Source organism: Manacus candei, unplaced genomic scaffold, assembly GCF_025592945.1.
Source record: "Manacus candei isolate 608988 ecotype Guabito, Panama unplaced genomic scaffold, ASM2559294v1 h1tg000078l, whole genome shotgun sequence".
NCBI classification, from domain to species: domain Eukaryota; kingdom Metazoa; phylum Chordata; class Aves; order Passeriformes; family Pipridae; genus Manacus; species Manacus candei.
The window spans coordinates 1,650,257-1,669,267 of record NW_026138126.1 but is presented as its reverse complement, the minus strand read 5'-3'; the positions used below and the strand labels follow the sequence as shown (position 1 = coordinate 1,669,267).

The following is a 19,011-nucleotide window of genomic DNA, read 5'->3' as shown; positions in this document are numbered from 1 at the left end:
TGTGTTCTGGACCCAACACTTGGAGCCCCACAGCCTGGGTGATGCTCTGAGGCAGGAGGTGCCCCCAGCTTGGGTGCATCTGGGATCAAGGGTTGAGTTGAGGTGCCTTTGGCTGAGCATAAATAAATAATTGCTTCTGTAAACTCTGTGTGGATCAAGAGCCTCCCACCTTCCCAAACCTGCAGGGTATTGCCCAGCTGTGCCAGGAGCTGGTGGACTGGCTCTAAAGTTTGATTTTACAGGGTGATGGGGGTATTTTAATATCAAAATGAATTTCTTGGTGAGGGTTAAAGAGATGCCTCCAGAGCAGTTGTAAAGGCACAAGTACCTGGGGAGGAAAAGGTCAAATGGGAGAGGGCAGGGATGCCTTTGGGTGCAGACATTGCCCCTGAACTCACTCATCTGTGGAAATTGTGGCCTTTAGCTACTCAGGAAATGGGATTGGCCAGGAAAAGTAGGTTCTAGGGTCCAGAAGTGGTTCTACAGCTGCTCCCTCACCAGAGAGAGGTTTTGTCTCAGTGTTCACCACCCCCAGGGGCTTGGGGTTGTTTTAGCATCTGTTTTGCAAAAGGGTTTGGCTGCACTTTTCTGTAAAACCAATGAAATATTTAAAAACCCCTTGTTGTAAACCGTTACTGTGTTCCCATCCACCCCTTTTATTTAGAGAGCCCAGGCCTTGCTTGAGCACTAAACCCACTTATGGTACCCCCTGACAAATCCTGAATTCCCTTTCCAAGCTCCCTCCCATTCAGTCTCTGAAGATCCCTGTCACCTCCTGAGTTGTTGAACTGTGAGGAGGTGGGCTGTGTGCATGGCAGAGTCCTTCTGCTGTGGGGCAGGAGAGGACTGAGCCTGGCCATCTCTGTGCTTGATGAAAGGAAGGAGCTGAGAGCAGAGGAGCCCTGATTTCAGGAAATGTAACAATCCAAGCAAAACTTACACTTGAATTCCATTTAAAACTGGGGAGGGCATAGGAGACCTCCATATAACACATGAATTTTGCAGGAGGGTAGTGCAAGTCCCTGACCCCCAAGAGGCAGCTGAGCCCCCCAGCCACGCTGTCAGTGCCCTGTGGAGCAGCAGCCGTGTGTTCCCGTGTGTCCATGGCCCTGGCTGGAGTCTGGAATGCCTCCCAGCCCCGCAGCACGGTGACCTCTGGCTCAGCCCCAGCAATGATCTATACTTTCCCTTTCAACAGGTTTTTCTTACTCTTCTGGCTCCGTGGCAGTCAATGGAAATCTTACAAACAGCCCAGCCCATCTTAACCATAGTGTTGATCAGGCAGCTCTGGACGACTCTGGGAGTCTGTTTAACTCTGTAGGGTCTCGGAGTTCCACCCCACAACATCCTTTGCTAATGATGCAGCCGAGGAACTCTGGGCAGAGCTCCCCTGCCCAGCAGCACTCGGCGAGCCCCAGGCTGGGTGCCCAGAGCCTGGGAGGGGTTTTGCAGTTTGCAGATGCTCAGAAGATCTTTGCCGAAGGAACAAAGGGGGACCTTCAGTCTGATGCAGATCCTGAGACCGAGGCCAAGAGAAGAATCATCTTTACAATCTCTCCTAATACAGGACATGTAAAACAATCCCCTCCCAGCAAGCACAGCCCTGTGCCCGCGGGCGCTCGGCTGGAGCTCGGCCAAGCCCACGCCCAGGACGGGAAGAAGCGGGGCCGGAGGAAGAGATCTGGGAATCTCAGCGGGAGCTCCGGGGTCTCCCCCAAGCGCAAACCCCTCCCTGCTGTGTCTGGGCTCTTTACGCAGCCGTCGGGGTCACCCCTCAACATCAGCTCCATGGTAAGAGCTCTGCCATTATCCCTGATTCCCTCTTGGAGTTAGGGATGAGCTCCAGCTGTTCTCTCCCTGGCTGGAGCTGGAATTGGTGTCAAGACTCTTCGGGAATTGCTGCGAACTCGGTGAACAGTGTGAACATCTTGCAAGAGTTCTGTGCTGCCAGAGCATTAAGAATTAAAAATAATCTCTTCCCTCATGACAAAGAGCTTGTTTCTGCACTGAAGTTGATATTTAGGCTGTAGATTCAATATTTTGAAAATAGTTTAAGCTAAGATTGACTAAACAGCCTAAGAGTGCCAGAAGCATATGGCATTCTTGCTAATGAAGCCAGTTATAGAGCTGTGCTCGTGTGATCCTGCAGTGGAGTTTGAAAGGAAAACGATTATCCTATGTCTTCATTTCTGCCTTGAAACATAATATCAAAGAATGAGAATTAGCTATTTTTCCAAGTTATATTTGACCTTTCACCCCAGGTTCTAATGCAGGAGGGGGCATATAGTGCTAAAGAAGCAGCTGTTGCATGTCCTAGAGCGAGTTAAGCCTGCCTTTAATACCCTTAACAAGATGCCTTGTTTCTAAAGGGATGCTCTCATCTGTAACTCCTTTCTTTCCTTCTTGCCCAGGTCAATAACATTAACCAGCCCTTAGAAATAACAGCCATTTCCTCTCCTGAAAACTCCCTGAAGAACTCTCCTGTTCCTTACCAGGACAATGACCAGCCCCCCGTGCTGAAAAAGGAGAAGCCCCTCGTTCAGAGCAACGGTGTCCATTACTCCCCCCTGACATCAGATGACGAGCAGGGCTCTGAGGATGAGCACAATAGCAGCAGGTGAATGCACAGGCACAGCTCAGGGGGAGATTTCTCTGAGCTGATAACCCTGCTCTGAACTGCAGGGCTGTGTTAAGCCTCTTTGTTCCCCTGGCTTGGAGACCCAGTCCATTATCCCAAGCCTCTTACGTGGAACAGGGAAGGTATTTAGGCAGCAGAGCTTGACTGTGGGAACCTGCTGCTGCAGTGTTTGCAAGGCTGGCAGGGGCTGGCCTCTGGCACAACTGGTGTGGAAGTGATTTGGGGAAAGAGAGGAGACTGAGGGGAGACTCCTCGGGGGCTGCAGCTCCTGCCGAGGGGAGGCGGAGGGGCAGGGACTGAGCTCTGCTCTGGGACCAGGGACAGGACCCAGGGAAGGGCTGGAGCTGTGCCAGGGGGGTTGGGATGGATCTCAGGGAAAGGTTCTTCCCCCACAGGGTGCTGGGGCACTGCCCAGGCTCCCCAGGGCAGTGGGCACGGCCCCAAGGCTGCCAGAGCTCCAGGAGCATTTGGACAACGCTCTGAGGGACAGGGTGGGATTGTTGGGGTGTCTGTGCAGGGTCAGGAGTTGGACTGGATGATCCTTGTGGGTCCCTCCCAGCTCAGGATATTTTATGGTTCTGTGATTTATTTCCTGGGTTGCCTGGGAGGAGCACTGAGGTTGTGTGTGATCTCTAAGGATCTGTTTCCCACTTACTCTCACTTTGAACCTTTGTTCAAAATTCTTCATTTCCTGCCCCAAACTATTGATGTGTTGCTCTGAAAATCAATTACTTGACCCCCTTTGCCTGCCGGGGGGGTACAATTTTTTTCTTGTTTAAGGTGCTGGAAAATTGGGTTTAAATTGCCAGAGGGCAGGGTTAGGTGGGATACTGGGAAGGAATTGTTGGCTGTGAGGGTGGGGAGGCCCTGGCAAAGGTTACCCAGAGCAGCTGTGGCTGCCCCATCCCTGGCAGTGTCCAAGGCCAGGTTGGACGGGGCTTGGAGCAACCTGGGCTGGTGGAAGGTGTCCCTGCCCATGGCAGGGGGTGGCACTGGATGGGCTTTAAGGTCCCTCCCATCCCAAACCATCTTATGGTTCTATGAAAAATAACCACTCCAGAAATGGGGTTCTACTTCTTATTCTGAAAGAAATGCGGCAATAAAATCCCCTGAATGTGCCCTAATCTTGGCAAAGAGCAATAGTTCTGTCATAGCTTTTACCTCAAGTTTGTTGTGGGTTTTTTGAATGCTTTTAAGCTCCTTTAATAACACACAGCTGTCTGAGCTGGTTTGTATACTCTGGTTATCTGCTAAGATGTGATGACGAGGAAGGCAGACTGGGAGGGTAAATGTGCCACAGAAGGTTTGCAATAAGTGCTTTAACCTTTTTATTTTCCCACTAGAATTGAGAGGAAAATTGCAACAATATCATTGGAAAGTAAATCTCCACAGAAGACTGTTGAAAATGGTACGTGTGGGGAATGTTACTGGTTTGTGGTGATGGTGGGACTGGGGGGTGGGTGTCTGGCCCTGGCTGAAGCTGTCAGGCAGCAGCAGGTTTCTCTTTGCTGCTGGGCAGACTGAAGTTCTTTATTATAATTGAGACAGGTAGCCAATAATTACAGATTTTGGGTCACTTCTTTCTGTAGTTACAGGTCTCGAAAGATCTGACCCTTGTTTTCAGTGATTCAGGGCTCGGGGAGGGGTCTGTAGGACAAAGACTGAGGGAGAAGTAGATCAGCATTCTCAGACTTTGTCAGAGCTTTAAAGGAAAGGTTGAGAGCTCTTAACTGACTTCACAAATATTTCTACCTTTGGATCAGACTTATAAAATGTGGGTGCTGAAAGATAAAAAATGTGGGTGTTGCCCAGGGAAGGGAACGGAGCTGGGGAAGGGGCTGGAGCACCAGGAGAGGCTGAGGGAGCTGGGGGGGCTCAGCCTGGAGCAAAGGAGGCTCAGGGGGGACCTTCTGGCTCTGCAACCCCCTGACAGGAGGGGGGAGCTGGGGGGGGTTGGCTCTGCTGCCAGGGAACAAGGGACAGGAGGAGAGGGAACGGCCCCAAACTGTGCCAGGGGAGGTTTAGGTTGGATACTAGGGAATATTTCTTCATGGAAAGTGTGGTCAGGCATTGGAAGAGGCTGTCCAGGGCAGTGGTGGAGTCACCATCCCTGGGAGTGTTAAAAAAACATCTGGATGTGGCCCTTGGGGACAGGGGTTAGTGGTGACCACAGTGATGGTGCTGGGCTGGTGGTTGGACTCAATGATCTTAAAGGTCTTTCCAACCTCAGGGATTCCATGGGTGTGTTAAACCCTGTTTTCAATGAAAATGGAGAATCGAATGCCTTCAGTTCAGTGACTGCTGGTTTTTGACCTCCCCAAATCTTCTCCCCCCCAGGTGGCCCCTTGAACGGGCGGAAACAAGCCCAGGGCACCGAGAACATGAACAGCAGCAAATGGAAATCCACCTTCTCCCCGATCTCTGACATCAACCTGACCAAAACCACGGACAGCCCCTTGCAGTCGGGCTCGGCCCTGAGCCAGAGCTCCCTGTTTGCCTTCCGGCCGCCCTCCGAGGAGAGCCTGGCCCTGGACGGGGCCAAGGCCGCGGCACACGCCAGGAAGGGCATGGCCGTGCCCCCAGACGGGCTCAGCCCTGGCACCAACCCCTCCAACGGCTTCGCCTACAACGGGGGCCTCTCTGCCGAGCTGGGCCTGCACAACTTCATGGACGGTGCTTCCCTCCCACACAAGGCTCCGGACGGGGCCGCTCCCAACTGCTCCCTGGGATTCCCGACCCAGCGGGGCAAGGACGTGGGATCCGTGTCGGACACGAACCTGTTCCTGAACAAGAGGCAGCTGGAAGGGCTGGGCAGCTCCAAGGGGGAAGAGCTGAGTCGCTCTGGGGCCAAGGGCAAAGAGCTCAGCGAGCTGGGCGGCCGCGCGGGGGGTTCCTCGGAGAAGAGCTCCCTGCAGCACAACGGGAAGGTCGGCAAGGGAAGGGACCGAGAGGTGGAGTTTAAAAACGGCCACAACCTTTTCATTTCTGCTGCTGTTTCGTCTGGTGGCCTTCTGAATGGTAAAAGCCTTTCTACTGCTGTTTCTTCAGCAGGCAACCCAGCATCTTCTGTTCCGACCCACCACCCCTTCCTCAACACTCTGACCACTGGATCGCAGTTCCCCCTCGGCCCCATGGCCTTGCAAGCAAACCTCAACTCGGTGACAAACTCCTCAGTATTGCAGTCCTTATTTAATTCCATGCCAGCTGCTGCCAGTCTGGTCCACGTGTCATCAGCTGCAACCAGACTGACTAACTCTCACACTATGGGGAACTTCTCTCCTGGGGTTACAGGTGGAACAGTTGGAGGTAGGCAGAACTCTTTCTCTGGTATAAGGCAGGGCCTAAAGGAAAGTCTGACACTGCCTCTCCAGGGGTGAAACCCTTTCATTTCTACAGGATGTGAAGCAGATGTGTCCCACATAAGCAGTCTCCTCTCTCTCTCTTGGAATTGCTAGGATGAGTTCAGTTCCCCACAGTGAAATCTCGTGAGCTTTGTCTGCTAGATGAGCTTGTTGTATCACCCCAATGAAACAATGCACCCAGACTTTGTGATTGCTGATGTTTGCTTGTTCAGATGTGTCTGTGTTGGAACCAACTTAGGTCTGACTGCAGGTAACAGATTTCACTGGTCGTGGTACCGAGTTAAGGATCTCTAACTTGTGAACTTGAGTAAAGGTTGGGATTAGGCCTGGAATGGATTTAGCGTGATCCAGGAGGAGCAGAACATCAGAGGAGATGGTGTTGGGAGTTTCATAGCAGTTCTGGCTCTTGAATGGACACGAAGAGCATTTCTTGGCCAGGAAGGGCAGTGCCATATGCACCTTGCACTTCTGGGATTCTGCACAGGCTTGGCTTCTGTGGCCCACACCGGGGACAAGCTGGCAGGACTAGAAGATAGGCTGGACCTGCCATTTCTCAGTGTCCAGGGCAGTTTTTCTTACCTGTCCATAATCACTCAGGCACCATGTCGGGAAATCCTAACTCTGCCATCTCTCAGCACGTAGATTTGCTGCAGTTCCAGCTCCCCTCTGCTGCCCTGTAAGCGGGGGAGCAGGAGGTGGGGAGGGAAGAGCAGCACTTTGAGTCTCCAGATAAACCGACTCTAAAGACCACGTAATCTCATCCCAACCCTGCCTCTGGGCTATAGAACTGACAGTTCTTGGGGCTGACCATTTCCCCTCGTGGCAGTTAGAGGTTGGCAGTAGGAAAGGTAAGTGCACTCTTTTGTACCTCCCGGCCTGCACCATTATCTCCCATTGCTTGCTGCCTTCTCACGCTGCATATTTTTGTATGGGGCTGGACTATTATAATTTTGCTTTTTTTTTTTTTTTTAATTTTGCTTCTTTGTTTTGTTTCTCTTGTCACTTTGAGACTGTACCAAAGCCCGTCTGTTGAAGCTGAGTTTTTCTCTCCTGTTTGCAGGTATTTTTAACCACGCGGTGCCTTCTGCCTCCTCCTCTCATCAGTTTGGAGCCAGTTTCAGCAGCAGTGCTGTCTCTAGCAGCACAGTGCTAAGCTTAAACCCTCTGCAGGCTGTTGCCAGCACCTCATCCTCATCCTTCCCACCCTCTGCCTCTAATTTAGTAACATCTAGCGAGACTAGAGCCGCTCAGCCCCTCAGCAGGGCGCCCGTGCAGCCCGTTTTCCACCCCCCTCCTAACGTGTCCTTGCCTCCCCCTCCTCCTTTGCTCGCTTCTAACCCTGAGCCCGCGCTCCTGCAGAACCTGCCATCCCTCCCGGCTGGAGAAACATTCCTGCCCTCCTCCTCCTCCTCCTCCTCCTCCTCCTCCTCCTGTGCTGCTTCTGTCCAGTCTAACGCTTCTTTGTCTCTCAAACTCGCCTCCCTCCAGCACAAACCCTCCCGCCCCTCCTTCACCGTGCACCACCCGGCCGTGCCGCAGCCCGGCGCTGCCATGTGGGTCACGCTGGGCGTGCAGCCCCCGCTGGCCTCGCACCTCCCGGCGGGGAAGCCGCGCTAAAGGGCCCGGCTCGAGCCGGCGGGGCTGCTCTGCAAGGTAAGGCCGGGCACAGAGGGCTCCATCCTGCAGAGACAGGGCAGGGAGGGCTGGAGAGACCTCTCACATGGGGCAGAACTTCTAAACCAGGGGGGAAATCCTCTGAAGTGGGGTAGAATCCACTAAATTGAGGGAAGAATCCCCTAAAAGGAAGGAAGAATCCTCTAAAATGAGGGAAGAATCGCTTAAAACAGGGGAAGAAACATCTAAAATGAGGCAAGAATCCCCCTAAAATGAGGCAAGAATCCCCTAAAATGGGAATAAGCATCTTATAGGGACGCTTCTTCCAGGGAAGAAACCTGGAATGGGGAAAGAATTCTCTAAAACGGGGATAAAACCTTTAAAATGGGAAAGAAGCCTCTAAAATGGGGAAGAAACCTCTAAAACGGGAGAAGAATCCTCTAAAACAGGGGAAGAAACATCTAAAATGGGGAAGAAATGTCCAAAATGGGAAGAAACTTCTAAGCTGGGAAGAATCCTCTAAAATGGGGAGAAAACCTCTAAAATGGGGAAAAAACCCTCTAAAATGGGAGTAGAATCCTCTGAAACAGGGAGAAAAACCTCTAAAACAGAGGAAGAATCCCCTAAAAGGAGGGAAGAATCCCCTAAAATGGGAAGAAGTGTCTATAAAGGGAAGAAACCTGGAACAGGGAAAGAACTCTCTAAAATGGAGAGAAAATCTCTAAAATGGGAAAAATCCTGTAAAATGGGGAAGAATCCTCTAAAACAGGAGAAGAATCCTCTAAAACAGGGGAAGAAACATCTAAAATGGGGAAGAAATGTCCAAAATGGGAAGAAACTTCTACAATGGGAAGGATCCTCTAAAATGGGGAGAAAACCTCTAAAACAGGAAGAATTCTGGAAAATGGGGCAAGGATCCTCCAAAATTGGGGAAGAAACCTCTCAAATGGGGGAAAAAATATCCTCTGAAGTGGGGCAAGAATCCTCTAAAACAGGAGAGAAATCTCTGAAACAGATGATGAATTCTCTAAAATGGGGGGAAAGCCTCTAAAATGGGAAGAAATGTGTAAAACAGAGGAAGAATTATCTAATATGGGGAAAAAAAACATCTAAAATGGGGGAAGAATCCTCTAAAATGTGGGAAGAACCCTCTAAAATGGGCCAAATCCATGTGAAATGTGGGAAACAAGTCACCTGGTGGCAGAGGCTGGGGAGAGTGGCTGCTCTGTGCTCTGGGAGTCAGGATTTCTCGACAAGGAGAGCTCACAGGGGGAACTGCTCTGGCACTGTAGGATCATGGCCAGGATTGTTGGGATCACCTTGTGGAAGTGTTTATGTCTGAGGATCAGCAGGCAGGAGGAAATGTCTGGTTTTGATGTGGTTTTATGGAGTTGGGGGCAGTGGGGGTTGCCCTTCTGACCCTCCCACACAAGCTGGTCCCACACTTGTCCCGTGGTGCTACTTTGGGCCTGTGTGTGGTGGTCTTGGTTTCACTGCCAGTCAACAGCAGCTGCTTGAAATAGTCCTCAAGTTCCCAATGTCCAGGTGTCAGGCTCTGGAGAGCAGATCCCCTGGGCTTGCAGTGCAGTCAGTGCCCCTGCCCTGCTGGAAACACAGAACGGGCAGCACAGGAGGGCTGGGAATGCCCTGGCACTGCCAGGGCTGCCAGGAACAGGCTCAGCAGATGCTCCATCTGTGTCCCAACCTCTGGGATGAGAACTCAGGGAATGCTCAGGGTGCTCCACACAGGGGCCGTAGGAGAGGAGGGTTCCATGGCCATTCCTCCTGAAGCAGGTGTTTGTCTCTAGAGCAACTCCAGAATAAACTGTACCACCACAGGGCTGGGGGCTGTGGTTCCTGACAATGTCTGGGGCATCCTGCTGTCAAACAACTCGTGCTTGCCAAGGGCCACCAGCCTGTCCGGCCCCGGGGTTGGCTCCGTGCTTTCCGTGTAGGTCTGTGCTGTTGTTGTGTCCACTGATCCCAAAGCTACAAACGTGGTTGAAAACACTCTTTGCTGCTTATAAAGATTACAATATACCTGAGAGATTCTTTGTGCATTGTGTATAAGTGTTTTCCTCACCAAATTGCTCCACAGGCACCACAAAGCCTCCCTGGGGCTTTGTGAGGCACGTAAGTATTCCCTGTCCTTCCCCCCAGGAGAGGGAGGCCGAGGAAGGGCTTTGAGGACTGCGGGACCTGTGTGGGGAGGGGAAGACCCTGAACAGAGACAAGATGGGGAAAAGTGAGGGTGGGGCTGGTGAGGAGGGTCAGGTTTGGGGTTCTGTGCAGTGGGAACCCCTGGACATGAGGCCGTGCTGGACTAGGCCGAGATTGTCCCAGTCACTAAAAATTCAGGACAATAGACAAGGCACAAAAATGGCTTATGGAGAAGAGTAGGTGGTGACAAAGCTGGGCTGTGGAGCAGGGGAGCAGAACTGGTGGTCCCAGAGATGGCAGGCTGGCTGTGATCCTGCTCCCTGGGACTCGAGCACAGGTCACGTGTCGGAGCAGTTCCATTGGGTTTGGAGGGAATATCCATGGTCAGGCCGTGCTGAACCAAGGCTGGCATCTGGAACTGGGGGCTAAAATAACCTTCTTTGCCTCTCTGCCCTGGAGCCAGGCTGGGAGAGCTGGGGGGGTTCACCTGGAGCAGAGAAGGCTCCAGAGAGAGCTGAGAGCCCCTTGCAGGGCCCAAAGGGGCTCCAGGAGAGCTGGAGAGGGACTTGGGACAAGGGATGGAGGGACAGGACAAGGGGAATGGCTTCCCAGTGCCAGAGGGCAGGGATAGATGGGATATTGGGAAGGAATTCTTGGCTGTGAGGGTGGGGAGGCCCTGGCACAGGTTGCCCAGAGAAGCTGTGGCTGCCCCATCCCTGGAAGTGTCCAAGGCCAGGTTGGAGCAATCTGGGATAGTGGAAGGTGTCCAAGGCAGGGGGTTGAAACTGGGTGATCTTTAAGGTCCCTCTCAACTCAAACCAGCCTGGGATTCATAATTTCCCCCTCATGGTATTAAAAAATTCAGAGCAGATGAAGGTGTGACACAACCAGTGAAGTGCTGGGGGGGATCCTCTCCCCCACTCCAGGTCAGCCCCATGGGACAGAGTTCAACACAGTCCCACTGGCAGCTCAAAAAACTGCCACTTGGAAGGGCCCTGTGTCTCTTGGGACATCCATCCTTGCCATCTAACTGGGATTGGGCCAAGAGCTGCTCCATCTTTGCTGGCTGAGGAGGCCTTGGAGCGGTGTAGAAATGCTTGACACATCTAACACACAGCAGATTTTGGTCTTGTATTTAGATGAGTCTCTTCCTCTCCTCCTGTTGTGCAGGTAACTAGGATTTCTACCTCAACCCAATGTGACCTATGCAAGGACAACGTGGACCAACTTCACTCGGCTTCCACTGAAAGGTGCTCACCTGGCCTGTGCAGGGGTTTCTACTCTCTTACTACTGGACAAAATAAAAACCATAAAAAGACCTAAACAACAGAGCAAACATTTACTGTGAATCTGAGTTTAAAAAAAAAAGAAAAAAAAAGGCAAAAAAAAAAGAAAAAGGCAAAAGAAACGCTTAAAGCTCCAGTTTGTATTGTTGATAGTTTAGCTAAAGTATTTATCTTTTTTTAAAGTGAAAACAATTTTGACTTATTTTATTCCACCTAGTCTCATAAACACAAGTTATTATTAAATTCTCTGAATACTAAAGGACTGGCACACCAGCAGAGATGTAAAGAGCCTCCTCGGTGCTATTTTGTCCGTCAGAACTGTGCCTCTAGTTTGAACCCTTGGTGCTGATTTGGAGGGTTGACCAATGCCAAACCCAGTTTTTGGGAAGGCCTACAGCTTATTTATTCCCCTGACTCTGTTCATATCCCAAAATCCACCTGGTTGGCAGCAGAGTGAGCGACAGAGGAAGGACTTCTCCTCCCTGGGGGTGATTTGGACTGAGCCAGGCGCTGCCAGCTAGGTGGGTTTGAGTTGTGTTCATGGCAAAGAGCTCCAGGGCACAGTTGGAACACGAGAATTCCAAGTGCTGCCCCTTTCAAACTCCTCCCCTGGGCCATGTGCTGGTGGCACTCAGGTCACTGTGAATTTTGGTAGCTAAGTCTGGTCGCTCCCTTTGGGCCTGTGAACAGGGTGTGTGATCACTGGTGTTGGTCCAGCCCTTTTCCCAGCCCTGGGAATTCTGAACGTTGTGCTTCTGTCCTGCTGCAGGTGGCAGATTTCCCCGGCTTGCTGGTTTTGTTCCAAGTGTTTTGTTGGTAGGGTTTTGATACTTGACTCTGAGCTGGCTTAGCCCTGTACATTTGTTGACCAAGTGCATTTTGCTTTCGTGTTCCTCTGCTTTCAGTAGGTCTTAACTGGTAGTTCACAAAAACACCCTGCTCTGCCTGGCTGTGCTGCCACTGTCCCACGGGGGCAGGGGGTTGTGTCGTGACTCATGTACAGAAAGAGCCTCCAAAAGGCTGATTTTATGGAGATGTGATGGAAACTTATGGATTTCCTATATTTTATTTCACTTTTAGGTTGTACAATGCACAGTGAACTTGTGAAAACTTATTTATTTGAGTGCACAAAGTGAGGGGAAGAGGAGGATTCCAGTTGGAATCGGGCTGGGCTGAGTTTATCTGGGCCAAGCACCACTAAAGGCAACTGCAGTGGAAGGGGGATTGTGATGGGAATGGCTGGAAAAAACACATTGAGGCTTTGGGAAACACCTCCCTGCTGGCCCTGGTGCTCTGAGGGGTAGCAGTGGCTGCTCTGTGTCCTTAAATCCCTCCTGGGGAGTCTCCCACCTCCAGCAGTCAGGCTTTGGCTGTGAGCACCCCATGGAGCATCCTGGGGTCACCAACAGCTGGATAACTCCTGCCTTGGGAGGAGGGGAGGTCCCTCTGCCCTCCTGGGCTCTCCTGCTGCCTGGATCCAGGAGCAGGGTTGGGAATGCTGTGTTCCAAGAGCAATCTTAGGAGAGATTTGGGACCAAGTGCAGTTATTTTGTTGATTCCTGAGCGTGTGTTCCACGGGCAGTCTTTGTGAGCAAACTGGGGATCCGACTTTGCTGCCTTATTCCCTGGGAAGGGAAGGGATTGACAGCCCTGGGAACTGGGGACATTTGGGAACGTTTTCTGTGCCATGGGTGGGGCAGGACTGGGCAGTGGAGCTCCTGCTGAGGGACTGACAGGGTGGTGAAAGCCTGGGAAGGGCAGCAGAGCTCCGAGGGGAGAGTGAGGAACATCCAGTAGCTTCTAGTGGAAGCCAAACACAGTGTCCTGGAATCCAGGAGGACAATGTAACCCAGATGTTTTGCAGCTGGGAGTTGGGCAGCTCCAGCTTTTTTCCCAGCCCAGGGCAGAGTGCTGGGGCCTCTGGAGGCTTTAACTGAGTGATTAGTGGAGGGACAGTGGCCTTAATTAGCGACACCTCCCCCATCTGTTGTTCCTCCGGTGAGAGAAGAGGAAAGACAAGGTTTTCATCACCCTGATTCGATCAGCTCCCTGCCTGCAGAGGGACCAGGATATGGTGCTCCTTGGACCTGCTGTGCCCCCTTCACCCCAAAGCACAGAGATCAGCAGGAGAACTCTGCCCCCCATGTGTGCTGTGCAGGGAGAGCTCGGGGCATTCCTGGGACACGTGTGGAGATGCTGCTGGAGAAGGAACCAGTCCAGAGACCCTGCAGAACCCCCCGTGCTTTCCAGCACTGCTATAACCCTGTATTGCCCTGGCACTCCTTGGGTGCTGAGCATGGACAGATCCTTGCTGTGGGAATGGCCCTCCCTGCCCTGATGTTCACAGCATTCCAGGAGCTGCTGTCTGGGAGCAGGATGGACATGGAGCAGTGGTGGCCTTGGCAGTGGCTCTTTACAGGTGGACTCTGTGATCTCAGAGCTCTTTTCCAACCTCAGTGATTCCATGATTCCACAACCCTGAGTTTGCCCTCTGCTCTCCAGTGGGTGCTGTGGGAAGGGCATCCCCCTGTCCCCCGGTGTCCCCTGTGCCAGGGGGCTGTGGATCAGCAGTGGAATGGGCAGCACAACCCCCTGGAGCTCAGCACAGGGTGTTACTGGGCCACTGCCAACCCCCCAGTGCCCTGAAGTTGGTGAGTCTCCAGAATCATCCAGGAAGGCCCAAGGAAAGCAGACCTGTTTGACGTGTCTTGGGATGTGCTGGAAGGGGATCCAGCCTGGCTGAACCTCAGCCTTCACCTACCTCTGCACCCCCCCTGCTGCCATGGCAGTGCTGGGGCCGTCCTGGCAGCCCCTGATGGAATCTGGAGCTGCTCTGGCTTCACCAGGGTCTTCCCCCACACCCGGCACCTTCCCTGTGCCATGGACCTGGTCCTGATCCCCGGGATGTGCTTCCAGAGGGGGCCTGGAGACCTGGTGCCTGCAGAGCAGAGCTGAGGTGGGAAGCCAGGAGAGCAGGTTTTGATGTCTCAGTGCTGTGTGAGCTGGGAGATGTTGTGGCCAAGAGATTCCTGGTTTTGTCTTCCCCCTCCCTGATGTTTTATGGCTTTGCAAGTTCAACTCAGCATCCTGGAATCCTGAGTTGGAAGTGACCCACAGGGATCATCGAGTCCAAGCCCTGGCCAGCTTGTTTCTCCTCTGAAAACTGGGAAGAGCTTTTCCCTGGCTGAAGGAAGAGCTTTGAGCTGCTGGGATCTCATCCATGTGGCTCCAGGCCCACGACCCCCTGACCCCACTGTCCGAGCACTGAGCCCGAGCCTGAAACCTGTTTGCAATAATTGAAGATACTCTGGAGTGATCAAAGCCAAAAGAAAAGAATTCCTTCTGTGTTACCACATCCTGTCTGTGCTGGGTCCAGTCATTCCGGGGCTGTCACACACGTCCCCTCTCCTCCACACCACTGCTGCCAACCGGGGGCTCGGCAGGAAGCTGAAATGCATTGTTGCCAAAAAAAAAAATGGAACTTCCTGAGTGTTGTGCTGAGGAAAACCTGTCCCTGCTGCTCAATGTCAGCCTTGAGGAACAAACTCTTCCTTTTTTGGGGATTTGCTACCTCTGGCTCACTGGTCCCAGTCCCCTGGGACCCCCCCCATTCCATCCTGGGAGGGCTCCAAAGGCACCCGGACTCGGGATCTGCTGCAGATCAGTCACTCAGCAGCAATCCTTCCACTATCCAGGGGTGTGGAGGCACCCACAGCTGGAATGCTGAGGGAGAGAGTGGGAAAACACTGCTGGAGGATGGAGAGGTTCGTGCTGCTGGACCCGAGCTGGTGTGTGGGATAACGGGGACATTGAGGTGTCCCACCATCACCTCGTGCTGCAAAGGAGGCTTTGCCTTTAGGAAAAGTGTGGATCAGTCTGGACAAGCAGTGCTGGGAACATCTTCACCTCTCAGTGTGATGGATGCAGTGGGAGAGAGGAGCAGGGGAGCAGCAGGGGAGCAGCAAATCCTCCCTGTGTGGGACATTCTGGGCTGGGCAGCAGCTCCAGCTGTTCCTTCTGTCAGCAGGAACTTGTGTCTCCCTGAGCAGACAGATCAGAAGGACTTTCTTGTGCTTCCATCTCATTTCCTTCCTTCCTGGTGGTGACAGCCCTTCATCTGTCAGTGCCTGGTTTGTGCTGCCCCTGCTCTGGGCTGGGTTTGGCCCCGGGCTCTGCCTGGGCTGGGGAGCTGGATCCCCCTGTGCCAGGAATCACTGGTGGCATGAAGGAGAGCTCGTAGGGTCTCCCTCTGTGATCCACAGTGGCTGAAGCCCCCAGGCAGGAGGGTTCCATCACTTGCTCATGAACAGATCTGCTCATCACTTTCTGAATCTGGAGATTCCAAATCCCCAGGACTTGATGCCCAACCTGGAGCTCTCCCAGCTCTGGGTCCCGCTCGGTTCAGGTGCTGAGTCTCTTCTTTCTTCAGTCAGGACTTGAGGAAGTAACTTGTGCAGTTGTACCCTGGCAGTACAGAGGTCTCCAGCTTGATCAGCTCTTCCATCACATCTGGAAACATCTGCACTCCAGAGCTGCTGGGCCTGGGCAGGGCTGGCTGGGGGGTGTCCCTGCCCTCACCCTGGGAGGGTTTCCTTCTGAGAGGTGTGTTGGGGACAGTTCTTTAACCTCCTTCTTTGAGGCTTGGACCGGGTGACCTTTAGAGGTCATTCCCAACCCAGCCTGTCCCGTGATTCCCTGTGCAGACAGGTCTGGGATGGTCTCCTTGGCTTGGAAGGGGAGTGGGAGGAGGTGGAGCCAGATCTACCTCCCCTGCTCCTGCAGAGCCACCCCAAGGGTGCTCCACACCACAGTGGATTCACTCCCTGTGCTCATCTTGTTCCATCCTTCTCTTGGAAGAGCCTGGATCTTCCTGCACTGCTGGGCTGCCCCTGCCAGGGGAGGGTGGAATTTTCCTTTACTCTGGAATAACGTGCCATGGACAGGTGGCCTCCAGGGCCTGTGTGGTTTGGTTCCTGCTGGGACTGTGTTTAGAAAGCATCTGCTCCCCTTTCCTGCTGTTTTTCCACTTGGAAGACTCCAGGCAGAGGCAAAGCCGAGGGACTGGGTGACAGGGAGAGTCCCTGGGGTGCAGAGGGAACTCCTGGCTCTGGCTCAGGTGGGACACACACTCAGGGCCAGCAAGTGCTTCCAGCTCCCCGAGTTCCCCCAGGGCCCCCCCGTGGGATCTGTGGGATCTGTGTGACCTGTGCCCTTGGGATGCTCCTGCTTCCCTGCCCTGCTCCTGCTTCCCTGCCCTGCTCCTGCCCGTTGCTGGAGGAGATTCCCAGTGCTGGGAGTTTGTTCTCCAGCTGCTGATGGTGATTCCTGTCCTGGCCCTTCCTTCCCTCCTTGGCCGGGTCTGGAGCTGGTGCTGAGCTGGGACAGGGGTCCCTGTCCCCACGGAGCCAGTGGGTGCTGCTCATGGAATCCCTTGGGACTGGGTGCTGTGTCCTGGTGCTGATGCCAAGGTGGCTTTGGTTGGTCACGTCCTGCAGAACCCCTTTATTCTGGTGCTGAAACTCACCCTTTCCCCGGGGGATTCTCCACCTTGTTTTTTCTTGGATAACTCCACCTTGGAGTTCTCCCAACTCCCGTGAGTGGCTGTGCTGGAAAATTCTGCTTTTGTTGTTGTTTTGCCTGAGCCAAAAGCACAGAGAGGAGTCAGGACTGGGAGCTCCAGGCTCTGGTGCCTCTGGAGCAGGGGAGGACGTTGGACAAGGCTGTGAACCCTCAATGTTGGAAAATCATTCTGGGGAGCAGAAACCAGACAGTGTTTTTGTGAACTATCTTTGCAGCACTGAGGAAAAACTCCCAGGAGTTGGAGTTTTGGGAGCACAGATGTGCAGTCGGTGAACGAGGATTTGAAGTTTTACTGGTTTTAAAGAGGTTTTTTTCCTTCCTTTTTTTTGCTCCATTTCTGTAGTTTGTGGATCAGGTTTTCACTAAAAGCTGGAGAACCAGTTTCAAAATGTTGTTGTGCCATATTTTATTTATCCTTATGCGTTATAAATATATAACTATCTATTTAGACTGAATATTGCATTAAAAGATGCTGTTTTTGAGAACTTCAGGGTTTAAACCCGAGACAAAAAAAAAATGGGAGATACTTCTGCAGTACTTTTGCTGTTTGGGACCTTCTTCCTGAAGAGGCTCCCTAAGCTTTTTATGGTGTAAAAACAAAATCACACCCTGAAATTCCAGGCTGGGAGATGCTGACCCTGAAGTTCTCAGGTTTGTGGTCCTTTGGTTTTCTCAAGGTACATCTGGTTGCTTTTCTGGTGCAGTCAAATAATTGTTTAAAAGGTCTCATCTCTGGAGTTATTGAGGAACAGGTGGAATGGGTTGGTCCATCCTGCTTGGCTTTTTTAATCTATTAATCTTTGAAGTGATCGATTTTTTCCAATTAAAACCCAACTCTTTAGGTCTCTGTTCTACTTAAACTTTTTAGGAGTGAGAGCCTGCCCTCGCTGAGTGGGACTTGGATGGGGAAAGCAGTAGAGGATGAGGTTGCTGTTGCTCAGGAATTGATTAGTAAACTTTTAACTACTAATAAAAGTCCATTTCCCAATGGATTTTTTGAAAAACCCATTTTCTTAGGACAGTGATATGGGATGTTTCCTAGTGAATAGGAATTAGTTTATATAATTTAGCCTATTAAACTGAATTATTTAAAATTCAAACTTCCCCTAATTTATCTTTTTTTTGGATTTTTTTTAATTTTATTTTATTTTATTTTATACTGGTAAGTTGTCCTGTCATTCCTTTCATTCCTCCATAGAAATAGTGTGAATTCTGCTGTGTATATATGTATGTATAATATATATATTTCCACCCTGCCTTTCTAATTCTCCACAATGTAAGAGTTAGTTTTTGCTCCCCTCCCTCCACTTAATTTCTTGTGTCTCTCCCTTGATTTGTAATTGAAACGATGCTTTGAAGTTTTGTCTTTATATTAAAGTGTCTGTATTTTAATACACCGAGATCTTGTGGAGTTTCACTGGGTCAGAGGGGCCTGGAATTGGGGCCAGGAAATGGGATCTGGGGACCTGGTGGCATAGGAGGGACAGAGACCCCCTGACCTGGATTAGGGACCACCTTCAGCTCTGAGGGGCTGGGGGGGCCTGGGGGCAGTTCTGGGCCCCTCAGGACAAGAGGGACACTGAGGGGCTGGAGCGTGTGCAGGGAAGGGAACGGAGCTGGGGAAGGGGCTGGAGCAGCAGGAGCAGCTGAGGGAGCTGGGGGGGCTCAGCCTGGAGAAAAGGAGGCTCAGGGGGGACCTTCTGGCTCTGCAACCCCCTGACAGGAGGGGGAAGCCGGGGGGGGTCGGGCTCTGCTGCCAGGGAACAAGGGACAGGAGGAGAGGGAACGGCCTCAAGCTGTGCCAGGGGAGGTTTAGACTGGATATTAGGGAATATTTCTCCATGGGAAGGGTTGTAAAGCATTGGCACAGGGCAGTGGTGGAGTCACCATCAAACAGGGGGTGGATGTGGCCCTTGGGACAGGGTCAGTGGTGGCCTCAGCAGTGCTGGGACAGTTGGACTCGCTGAGGTCTTTCCAGCCTAAATGATCCCGTGATTCCCAACCCCTCCCAGTGACATTCCCGTTTAGCCAGCAGTGTCAGCAGTGGGATAAACCCACCATCAGCCAGGGGATTTAATTCACTGCATGATTCTTAAACCAAGGACCAGCCCTGGATTCCCACAGCCCTTCCCAGCTCATCCCAAACATGTTTGGCACCGGAGCTGCCCCTTGGCTCCACCACCAACCATCAGCTGGACCAGGTGACCTTCAGAGGTCCCTTCCAACCCAAACTGTTCCATGAAGAATCCTCTCCAAATCCCATCGTGGAGACACCCCCAGCTGGCTCCTGGCGAGGCACCTTCCCCCCATCCCTGCTCCTGCTCCAGGGGGAGGAGACCACCTGGACACCCCCTGGAGCTGCTGGTGCTCA

At 52.4% G+C, this 19,011-nt stretch overlaps 1 protein-coding gene across 5 annotated transcripts in view; it reads left to right on the top strand.

Moving 5' to 3' along the window:
* Nucleotides 1–18,040, top strand: part of DOT1L (DOT1 like histone lysine methyltransferase) — a 77,824-nt gene extending 59,784 nt beyond the window's left edge. The window contains exons 24-29 of one of the 5 annotated variants that reach the window (XM_051810569.1): nucleotides 1,199–1,791; nucleotides 2,496–2,617; nucleotides 3,982–4,046; nucleotides 4,976–5,944; nucleotides 7,061–7,653; nucleotides 10,945–18,040. In XM_051810569.1, the coding sequence (XP_051666529.1) occupies nucleotides 1,199–1,791; nucleotides 2,496–2,617; nucleotides 3,982–4,046; nucleotides 4,976–5,944; nucleotides 7,061–7,617 (2,306 nt within the window). In that variant the 3' untranslated portion in view covers nucleotides 7,618–7,653; nucleotides 10,945–18,040. Of the gene's footprint in view, nucleotides 1–1,198; nucleotides 1,792–2,411; nucleotides 2,618–3,981; nucleotides 4,047–4,975; nucleotides 5,945–7,060; nucleotides 7,654–10,944 lie in introns of all 5 variants that reach the window. The other 4 variants (XM_051810570.1, XM_051810568.1, XM_051810571.1 and 1 more) reach the window with 4 other exon arrangements.
* Nucleotides 18,041–19,011: the final 971 nt, after the last annotated feature.